We start from the raw sequence: 12,397 nt of genomic DNA on the forward strand, positions 1-12,397 counted from the left end.
GTACGGTGGCTAACATTGTGACACGAGAATTTTATATACAGGGTGTAACAAAAATAAGTGATAATACTTTAGGGTGGGTACGTGTTCCTTGTAGAGAGTTCATTGTGAAAGTAGCAGCGCTGAAAGACGAAAAATATTTTTCACTTTTGTATGGGCAAGGGCCCGAGCGTCACGAGTTTCCCCATACAAAAGTGAAAAAAAAAATTGGTATTTCAGCGCTGCTACTTTCACAGTGAACTCTCTACAAGGAACACGTACACACCCTAAAGTATTATCACTTATTTTTGTTACACCCTGTATAAGATGGTATGTCTATGCTATGGTATGGTATGTCTTATGTACGAGTATCTGTTCAGAGCATATAAAACCATTACGGAATGTCGGGCAGTGCGTACTGATTTATTTTAACACTTACTATGTGTAACTTTCATAATATCATATAATCTCCAGAGTATAGAAAATCTAAACACAAGGATGCGTCCAGACTAGCGTGGCGTGAATGCGACTCAACACATTTTTGATTTGCACGGAAGGCAAATTATTATAGACAAAAGTTACGTCTATAGTCTATACTAAGGGCCTGTTTCACCACTTCCTGATAAGTGACGAATAGGCTATCCACCAATTAACTTGACAGATCAAGTATGGAGAATCTGTCAAAAAAGTTGTGAATAGTCTATTCGGCACTTTATCAGAAAGTGGTGAAACAGGCCCTAATTCTTCTAAAACACTAATTCCAAGATTTCAAAGTTTCATTTTAAGCTGAATAGACCATCGAAGGAATTGATTCATAGGAGGACCGTATCAGTCGTGAACTCGTGATCCATCGGCAGGACCTGCAATTAGGCGACCAAATTACTTCAGTCAGCATACTGCCCAATGCCCATACCACTAGGGTGAAGCCAAATAAGCGTAGTTTGTGAGTTGTGAGTCGCAGAATTTCGGCTGGCAGAAATTCTGCTGCATTCAGTTTAATACAAAAGTCCTGTTTGATTCACACGAGCGTAATTTTGTGAGTCATGATTTGTATGAAAAGATAATATTTACGCGGCAGAAATTCGTCGACTCACGAATCACAAAATTACCCTCGTTTGGCTTCGCCCTAAATCAACTTCTCCGATAGTACCATCGAGGCTATTGATTTTTAGGCAATTGACAGACCAACGTCACTTGGTCGGATCATGTCAATTCAATGTGGTACAAGTTGGAAGCCGGCTACATGAAGCGGCAGCAGACGACGTGTCGTCGCGACACTACTGGTTTCTATGTATTTCTATGAAGTGTCGTATATAATATTTCATAGAAATACATACAAACCAGTAGTGTCGCGACGACACGTCGTCTGCGGTTGCTTCATGTCGCCCGCTGCCAACCGGCACCTTTCATTCACGGACGTAAAAAAATACGAGCGTAACCTAGTCTAATCACGAGTGAAGCATACTTATGGTATTAGTGTAGGATGTGTGCGTGTCATTGGTGCCGTCACTCAATGTACAATGCCAGCGGGTTGTAGTACCTAGTTGCGTGTGTGAGTGCCGGTCACGTGTACAATAAACGAAATTGTCGTACCTTCTTTATAGTGTAATGCTACATCCGTATTTTTTACGTCCGTGCTTTCATTGTGATCTGTCGCCTGGGTTTGACATAACGCGACCAAAAATCAACGTATCCGATAGAAACTTTTTTTTTACCTTGGCGGGGGCGGCGGCGGTTCCCTCGCGCGGCGCGGCAGCAGGCGCGGGCTGTTCGGAGTGCTGGCAGACTGCCCCGCGCCGCTGTGGTCGGTAAACCTGGCCAGCGGGTCGAAGATCTGCGACAACCTCCTCGAACGCTCCTCTGACATTGTCACTGCACTGTCATCACTTATGTCATTACACTATCACCACTTATGTCATCAACATTGTCAACACACTCTCATCACTGCACTAGCGGAAGTTGAAAGCGCTTTTGGCGCGCGTCGGCGGCCATCTTCACGCTTCGACGTTTGAAATTAGAACTGGAAAGAAAAGTTAATATTAGTTGGCGGGAAATTAGTCAAGGAGTTAATTAGATAGGTGACGAAATTGCAGCTCGTCGGGGACATTTGCAACTTTAGTGCTGCTTTTAGTTTTGTACTTCCTTGTTCCTACTTCTAAAGTCTCTTTCTTCTTTTTTCTTTAAGAACAATAAACATACGACATTTAAACCATACGACATTAATTATTATAGTATAATATACATAGTAGACTTTTACAGAAATTTTACATTTTGGCACCATAAAAAAGGTTTGTTTTTACCTTTTTGTAGAGATGTGCCGATCATGACTTTGGCCGACTAGCCGACTAGCCGATTAGTCGGCTGCAAAGAAGCCGACTAATCGTCCGACTAGTCGGCCAAGGATCATGGTTTCGGATGTTTCTGTACCACTTTTTTACTGCTGATTCGCGGGTAAGGTGTCGGATCGTTCATCGTGTTATGTTTACTTCGCGTACGTTACTTTTATTAATGATACAAATAATGGTTTTGAGGAAATATTTCATATACTTACATGTACTCTTGATCTAATAATGCATACCTAATTTGTTGTTAAAAAAGTAAAAACTATATTAAAAATATTTTTTTACTATACAAGTAACTTCAGAAACACTTCATTTAATTTTAAAATGTGTAAGACTTATGGAGTGTGATATGAACACATTATAAATTATCAAGGTATTTCTATACCGTAATTTCAATAATTATAGCAAAAATTAAAAAAGTAATAAGCCGGATAGTCGGCGCTTTTTGCCGACTATTCGCCGACTACAAAAGTCGGATGTTCGGCTTTGGCGACTAGTCGGCACATTTCTACTTTTTTGCCATAGCCTACCCTACATTTGCAAGCGCAAAAAAAATCTGTTAAATACACATAATATTTTTAACAGATATTTTACATTAAGGATTTTGATCTCAGAAAATAAGTCTATATCTCACAACCAAGACAAATATAAGTATCATCACCAAGCACAAATCTAACCCTTTGGTATAGTGTATAACCAGTTATCTAAAACGTAACCCATCTTTCTCTCTAGTCGGGTAAAAATCAACCTGAATGTTTCAGGTCACAGCGTCAAGTCAAACATCTTGTCGGAAATCGCACGACCGCCCATCATCACGACCATTGGCGCACGAAACTCATCACAGCTCGAGTGAAAAATTACTTCACAGGATGCCAAATTAAAAGGTCGCCGGCCAGAAAATTGCCGGACCCTAGATGCGGCCCTGATTAATGTTATCAAGGACGTTATCTGCGCCCTTTAAATTGGGGTCAACCCTTTTTCTGGTATCACCGAAGATGTCATTTATTCCTGTTGAAATATGCGGTTATTTTTCGTTGTTGCTGGATTTAGGGGTTTATCTGTTGAACTTGTTTGAGGAAACTTTAATCGGATTTACCGGAAGATTAATAAAACAACGGTAAACATTATTTTGAGTATATCTTGATATCTTTTCACTTCATTGTTAAGATACAACAAAGCCTATTTTAATTTATACTAACTGAGAACAGAAAAATAACGCATAATATTATATTTTTTTGTGTACTAAAAGAAATGAAATTAGAAAAAGATTGGAGGAGTTGGAAGCATCCAGTAACTACATAGTATAATAATGTGTTTATTATATTTTAGTACCTACTACATAGTACAACACAACATATGCGATTCGCAATGCAAGAGGTACTATTGTTAAATTCCCAATAGTTTCAGGAAACGTAAGATTTGTCATCGACCGTTCCGGAGCCAAATCTTGGCAATACTAGGATGGCTCACGCTGCCAAAGTAAACTTACGGCTTACAGGCCTAGCTTTTAGGCTAAACCTAGGTTTAGATTTTAGGTTTCTAGTGCTCTTTGTATTGACATAGTGCTTTTGGTATATTTTAGTTTTATTTATTTAAAACACAGATTTTATGTCTCAGTTTAGTAAAGCTGAAAGTTTACCTGTTTGTGGCCTTTACAGTTTACAGAGGTAAGAACGACCAACAACTATGGAGTTTCGGACGCGGTTACTTTAGGAGGTATCCAGTTCTGAAGGTCTACCTGACGTTCCAGAAAGAGTAAAGATCAATTTCATAGCTTATATTCTTCGCAGTAAGTGGAGGAATCTCGTATTCCAGTGCCGGTCATTTTTGACAGTTGCCAGACACCCTTAAAGTTTCCTGAAGTATTAGACTTCGAGGGTGTCTAGCAGTGGGGAGCAACTGTCAAAAACGTCCGTCACTGGAATACGAGATTCCTCCACTTACCGCGAAGAATATAAGCTATGAAATTGAGCTTTACTCTTTCTGGAAGGTCAGGTAGACCTCCAGAACTGGATACCTCCTAAAGTAACCGCGACCGAAACTCCCTAGTTGCTGGTCGTTCTTATCTTTGTAAGAGTGAAGCCAAACGAGCGTAATTTGTGAGTTGTGAGTCGCAGAATTTCTGCTGCATTCAGTTTCATAAAAAAGGTCCTTGTTTGATTCACATGAGCGTATTTTTTTATGACCGAAATTCTGCGACTTACGACTCACAAATTACGCTCGTTTGGCTTCACCCTTAAGAGCACAAACAGGTAAACTTTCAGCTTTACGAAACGGAGGAAGGTCTGGCCATCGCAGACTCTTGGAACTCAAAGGATGACGAGAAAAGCTCAAAGAAAAATCTAATATAATTATAAATGCGAAAATATGACGGTATGTCACGACTTCACGCTTAGACCGCATAATCGATTTTGACGAAATTAGCTACTGAGACACTTTGAGTTCCGGAATAGAACATAGTTGACATGTAAAATGTACAGTTCCTAAGTAAATTCTACGCAATAAAGTTGCGAACAACATCTAGTTTTATTTTTAAAGAAAGAAAAGAAATAGTGCAAGAGCCTTTAAACTCTTGACCTAATAGTACAAGAGTCTGGAACGAAATCTTAGTTTACCAGCTACACCAATTCCACCCCTAAGATCTTATACTAAGACCTATATTCGTTTGGCAGAGCTTCTAACTATCCACAGTGACAGGTACTTAGGGGTCTTTAGAGGTATTTAGTATTTACTAATGACAGAATAGGTGGGCACCGCTTTTGGGATCACCTTGACATTGTAAGAACCTTCAAGTTTTGGTAAGTACTACTATATTATATTATATACTACACAATAATATAAATAAATACAGTAAACTAACTTCATCATATATACAAGACTGTAATTTCAGATATTAACTAAAGCAGCAAAACAGCGTAGGAATAAAAGTTTGATTTCACGGTCGCGGCTGAGTTATTTTGACTGATGATGGACAAAACAAAAGACTTACAGCTACATTCTGAGAATTTTCATGATTACCTAACTTTAATTTACTTACTAGAGAGTTTGAGAGAAAATGTATGAATTTGAGTAAAATGTTAATAAAATTTAAGTTGATCATTAAGTAAATCTAGTGCGGCCGTTAAAATCTTAAATGCACACCCCATATTGCTCAATAATTTGCATCAGATAGTCTACTGTGTACAAATTATACTGTGATACTGTCTAATACGAGCCGAATATGAGCTATTCAGGTAGTATGACCCCAATTTCAAGCTGTCGATGGGACCCCGGCGACCGGCGTCAGATAGCCGTAGCCCGTATTAAGTCATTATACATTTCTTATCTAAACGGTGCTGGGATTTGGGATTTGTGTGTATGTGAGGTAAGGTAGTTTTGTTTGTTTGTGTGTTGTGACTTGTGAGGCTGTTTGCAATACATACAATAAATCTTGCAGTTATTATTAAAACTTAGGTAAATATAAAATAATTTGCGCGTTTTGAGGGTTCCTTTGTCAAAGGGTAAATCGGGAACATTTTAATAAGACTTGGCTATCTGTCATTAGGCTGTATTTTCTTATATCTTTAAACGAGCAATTCTTGCATATATATAAATATATAATTGGAATCTCGGAATCGGCTCCAACGATCTTCATGAAATTTAGTATATATGGGGTTTCGGGGGTGATAAATCGATCTAGCTAGGAATCATTTTTAGAAATAGTCATATGTCAGTTAGCACAATAAAACCTTTTTCAAAAAAAAGTTTTTAAAAACGTTTCAATCATACGTAGTAACTACTTAGTCAATTAACATATTAATACCTGAAAGATACATTCATCCCATTATATTAATTCGAGTTTTTTTTTTTTTTTTTGTATAGACACGTCTTGTTCAATGTACAGTTCGACAAGGCTTTATTTGAACGTGGCGAGAAAAGGAACTAAACGCTACTATCATAGAAAAACGTCATTTTTGACATGTGTTCGACAGTTCTCCTTTACCAGCAGCGCTCCCGTCAAATGTCAACCACGTTCAATTTATTTGAGCCTTAGCCTAGCCTTGTCGAACTGTAACCTATGTTCTTCAATTGACTTCACTAAACTTTACATTACAGAAGACAGATTCGAATCGCCAAAACATCAACATTAATCATTCCGTTCACAAACATCTTACAAACATATGCCGGAAAACCTGGCGAAAACCGGGAAAAACCGGGGAAAACAGACGGAATAAGATGGACGACTGCGGCTGTCAGTCCTGACGCGAGCTGACGCGACGTGTTGTGACGCACAAGACTGATCGACCGCTGATTATCATGGCTCAAGGTGTTCTTAGATTATTTACGTGAGATGCTGATAAAGTGGGTTAAATGAAGATGATTTATGAAAATTTATGAGGCTATATAATAAATAATCCATGCTAATATTGCGAAAGTGTGTTTCTTAAAAGTGCCTTCACATTACGTCGCAAGCACTGCGGCAGCAGCGCTGCAGCCGCAGTGCTTGCGACCTAATGTGAAGGCAGCCTTACTCTTAACTACTTTCTTTGTGACAAAGAGGATAGTTTTTACCCCGGAATAATGGAAGTTTTAGCACGACTAGGGCGCAGACGACAGACTATCCGTGACGCACTTTTTAGTCCGTGGAAATAGAACCTATGCAAGTATACATATGCAGTAACGCACACGACGCGCAGCGCAGACGTGTGCGTTACTGCATATATTGTCTGTCGTCTGCGCTGCGCCTAAGGGCCCTTCCACACGACGTTTTTTTAACGCTCGTTTGTATCGATACAAACGCAAGTTGAACGCTCAGCAAACGCAAGGAAGCCGACACGTTTTAAACTTTATATCAATTTAAAGGCCGGCAACGCACCTGCTTGCGTGTTGCGAGTTTCCATGGGCGACAGTAGTTGCTTTCCATCATGTGACCCGTTTGCTCGTTTGCCCCCTCATTTAAAAAGAAACGCGATGAAAACGCGCAGAAGTCGAGCGCATCAGAAACGCGCGTCGTCAGTGCGCAAAAAATACGTCTTGTGGAAAGGCCCTAACTATTTACATTTAAATTAATATATTATAATACAGGTTGGCCGACGGCGGCGATGGATCGGGATGAATGGAAGGACTTGGGGGAGGCCTTTGCCCAGTAGTGGGACAGCATAGGTTCTTAAAAAAAATACACCGTAAGACTTAAAACACCGTAACTGATTTTGATGTGGAGAAACTTTGAGTTCCGACAGAGGGTTAGCCTTTATCAAAGAAAATGTAGGTTCTAGTGTGATGACCGATTTACTAACGGAGTAGCGGGTAACATCTAGTTTAATATATTTTACTTTAATTACCCGACTGCCAGGAGCAATGATATTCTATGTTACTAACGTAACTAGATTGGAAGTTTACGGTAGCAACGCGTTGCCACTTCGAAGATGCCTGCAGGCATATCTCACATACATAATGACATAACGAATATATGACTTGACATTGTCTTTTGAACAAAAAAGTGGTTACTCATTTCTGAGAATCTTTTGTAAGACATTGCTACTCTAGTATTTTAGAAACTCATTGGCCAGGAGGGTTATTTATTAATAAAGGACGTAAAATATCCTGGACTCTCATTAGTCATTACTCATTATAATGTGAACAAAATTCACCCAGCAACCTCACCTTGGCCATTTTTAATCTCCATAATGTCGTTTTGATGATGATGTCACTGAGAAAGTTACAGGGTCGTAATTATATGTCGGAGGATTTAGTGTTATGTGGGGTCAATATAGCCCCGACCCAACATTTAACTTTGGCCCCGTGGGATGTTTAATTACGGAACCCATAATTCGGAATTCTTCGCGCAGTTCATTTGGGGTTGAAATATTTGTGTTTATATGACACACCGGATTTGTGGCTCCGCAGGGTTTGGGGTAGAGTTTGCCATTTTTAGGTCATCCGAAGTTTGTTTTGATGAAGGGTTAGATTTTAGGAAATAACGAGGAATTTTGTACGAAATATTGTTTATAAGAAATGGTTCCTCGATACGCCTTTGCGTTTGGACTTTAGAGACTTGTTATCAGGAAATTACGTCTGACTTTCAGAATAAGTAACTCAGATTTTCCATGACTGATTACTGACTTTGGAGATTAAACCAATCAGAAATCATTAGAAATTGGTATCACATTTTATGAGAATATCATTCAGCTCCCTACATCGATAGCAAATCTACTAATATATAAAAATAAGTCGGGTTTTCCTTCCTGACGCTATAACTCCAGAACGCACGAACCGATTTCCACGGTTTTGCATTCGTTAATCGTTGGAAAGGTCTCGGGGAAAACAGGGAAAATAATTTTATGGCAAAACAACGTTTGCCGGGACAGCTAGTATTATAATAAATAGATAAGCTATTGTGTCCGGTTTTTCCACAATCGAGGTATTAATATACCAATACTGTATTAAAACTGTAATCTGTATAAATGTTGGATTTCAGAATCAGAAAGTTTCTGATTTATCTCCATGCTAAGCTTCATCAAAACCCCTTGTAACAGACAGACAAGTAGACATAAGTATACAATCGCAGACAATGTTAAGCCAAAAGGCACATTTTAATTACGAAAACCGCCCTCGGCTGAACCACAGTACAAATATTTACAGTAGCATAACTCACGCCGGTTCATAAAATTAAATGCGTGCGAAACGGACTAGCGCAAGTCGCAACCAATTCAATAATATTTTTTTTTCAATTCAAAAATCCGACATAAAAAATTAAATTAAGAAATTTAAAAAAACCCCCGCCAAACAACTTTAAAAAGAAATGAAATAATATTTACTGCCTTTAAGTTGAAATAATTTCTAACTTGTCTAAAGTAATATTTTAGTCCAATAATTGTTGTCACGGTGTGTCGGGGGACCGCCAAGTAAACTACAAACTACAACCGCCAAGACGCTGATTATCTCGACTCAGTTCGCTGTGAACTGATCCTTAAACTTTAATGTTATGTGAAATCAAACATCTACATTAGCGGTCCCCCGACACACCTTGACAACAATTATTGGACTAAAATATTACTTTAGACAAGTTAGAAATTATTTGAACTTAAAGGCAGTAAATATTATTTCATTTCTTTTTAAAGTTGTTTGGCGGGGGTTTTTTTAAATTTCTTAATTTAATTTTATTTCATAATTTTTAAACTTGTGTTGGTTATAGTGCAGAATAATTCCTATCAATAAAATCATATTCTCATGATTACCATATCTATCAATGTTCTTTTCGATGAGGCCGTTAATATGAGCCCAAACATGAAACCTCCACTTTGGGTTCATACGAAGCTCGGTTCCTAGGTATAGAATCCAGGTGATACTGCAGCAGCAGCATGTAAATATTTACTGTCTATCTACATCTTACTGGTTGTCGCAATTAAAATAAGCCCAAACACGAAACCTCTGCTCTAAGTTGGCGAGGAGTTGGGTATCCTATTGACTACCAGGTGACGCTGCAGCACCAGGTCAACTTTCCAGTAATATGTGTATATGTATATTGTATACTCACAAATGTCACGAACTAGAATGAAATATAAAACCTTTTAAACGACAACAAGTTGCTAACGGCCTTTCATGAACCAGATAAACCCTGATTGTCCAGCACTGAGCAGGCTGATGATGATGAGTTATAGCTAAGAACACTCTCGATCATGTCAGCTTTTAAGCAAAAAAAACTAGATCAAAATCGGTCAACCCGTTTGGATGCTACGATGCCACGGACAGATACACACACAGACAAACAGACAGACAGACAGACAGACATGTCAAACTTATAACACCCCTCTTTTTTGTCAGGGGTTAAAAACAGTTTCAAGTTTCAACTTAGCTTCAGTGTCTGAGAATTATAAAGCTACAAAATGGTAGTTACATAAAATGTCGAACCAACATCTAATGCGTTCTAAATTCTAATTGGTCAACTTCCATAATGCGTTCTAAATTCTAATTGGTCAACTTTCATAATGCGTGATAAATTGGTACTTATTACGTTTATTTGAAGAATAATAATTATTATGAGGATTAATTTTAATGTCTGATATTAAATCCGGAGTGAATCAAAGTTTCATATTATATAAAAATCGACATGGGTACTGCTGTCTAAAGATATCTAAAATCAAGCGATATGTACGCCCGTTTCGGGGTTGCCTTTTACTCTACTGTATATTATTCTACTCTACTGTATATTAGTCTACTGTATATATATTTTTCCTGTGGCTGAACTGATGTTTGCTCGGCCATGCTACATGACGCATATAATATAGTATAGTCTTGGGTTAAGCATTTCCGTACCTCATTTTGTAGTTGTGACCGCAGACTGATACATCGATAAAATACTGTTTATTTGCAAGCATAATATTACAAAAGAAAAAGAAGAAAAGAGTTTTCAAAATCAGACTTATTTGCTTAGGCAAGTAGGTGTGTATTATATTTACATGATATAATATTATGTCATATTATGATGTGACAGATTGATATTATCAATATTATTATGATGACGATTCAAATTAAAAATACGATCAAATAGTATCCAATTAGTATGACTTGACTGACCGAACAAACGAATTTTGATTTCTCGACTCGCAAAATGTATGTCGTGTCATATTTTGATATTTATTCGCTTAAACAGTACTCCCACACCCTTTGAAAAGCCACGTGCATCGTCAATTGGTATCAAAATTGAAGTTATTTGACGAAAATTGTAAATACCAAATATTATGTTTAGAATGCATACGTCTCACGAGGCTTTTTAAGGATCGACGAAACGCTCGTGTAACTCTATTGGCATTGCGTATATGACGGTAAATTGTAGAAAAGAATATTATTTGGTGGTGGTAGGCATTATAAAGTCCCTACTATTAGGCTTAAGGTGACAAACCGTTACTTCCGAGGCTGTAGCCAAAGTGCCTTTCGTTAAAAACGATGACGAAATTCGTTATCGAAATGTATGGGATTTGACATTAGTCTTCGCAAGCGAAATGTCACTTAGCGATGACATATTATGTCAAACCGGATACATTTTATTCGATCCGATCGATCGATCGATCGATCGATCCGATTATTAAGTTCTGAAAAATGTACGATTTCTGCGTACTAACTACAAATTACAATGTTTTACGTAACAGACACAGACAGATAAAATATGAACTAATAACAGTCAGACATAAGTTGTTATCTTTGCTCTACCATCCCAAGAATCTACTTATCACACGATACCAGGCGAACATGAGCTAACAAGTTGTATAACTCGGAATCAATCGCGCGCACTCCATTCAGAAGTTGGAGAACTTCGAAGTTGAACAATAGATACAATCAGCCGCCTGATGCCTCACAGGTATTGTGACTACTTGAGAATATTGTATTACTGTATTTACTATTTACTATATCGAAGTAGTATAAATAGAACGGTACCTCTCATACAATTTACTGACATTAAAGAGGGAATAATAATACATTAAATAGGGAATAATACGTACAGTGTACGGTTCAGCGTGTCGATGAACTCGCACGTTGTGTCGTATCATCAATATTTACTTGTATAAATTTAAGCAATAGTATCGAAATAAAGTAGAGCATTATTAAGCATCAAGAGCGTATTATTTAACACTTATCATCAGCGTCAGCATCACTATCAGCATCAACATCAACACTATCATCCAGCATCCAACATTCATCATCTGTAGCCTGCAGGGGACAACCCCTACATACAGAATTTACATTTCTTCTTGATATTAACATTTAACTTGCCTTTTCACCGCCACTGAATAAATACCTTCTGAAAAATGACTTTTACTACACTCAGAGACGAATATTAATTACTTAACTGTAATTAAATGAGCATTTTGACATAATTCCCATACATTATCTGTGAAACTTATCATTAAACTGAAGTTTAATCATAATTGGATGTCTATGCATTTAATATTACCCTCATAATTTAGGATAACCTATAAAGCCCTAGGCTGTAGACAAGAAGTCACATAGAAAACTATAATTCGTTACTAATATACACAACACGTTTCTGATACACCTGGCACTATTGTAAGAATACCCCAGTGTTCGTCCCTAGACAAACA

General features: G+C 37.8%; 1 protein-coding gene across 4 annotated transcripts in view; it reads right to left on the reverse strand.

Moving 5' to 3' along the window:
- Positions 1 to 12,397, reverse strand: part of LOC121735071 (uncharacterized protein CG43867) — a 377,036-nt gene that overhangs the window by 286,799 nt on the left and 77,840 nt on the right. For all 4 annotated transcript variants that reach the window (XM_042125747.1, XM_042125746.1, XM_042125748.1 and 1 more), the window contains exon 3: positions 1,692 to 1,996. In XM_042125747.1, the coding sequence (XP_041981681.1) occupies positions 1,692 to 1,843 (152 nt within the window). In that variant the 5' untranslated portion in view covers positions 1,844 to 1,996. The remainder of the gene's footprint in view (positions 1 to 1,691; positions 1,997 to 12,397) is intronic.

This window comes from Aricia agestis, chromosome 16 (assembly GCF_905147365.1).
Source record: "Aricia agestis chromosome 16, ilAriAges1.1, whole genome shotgun sequence".
NCBI lineage: Eukaryota > Metazoa > Arthropoda > Insecta > Lepidoptera > Lycaenidae > Aricia > Aricia agestis.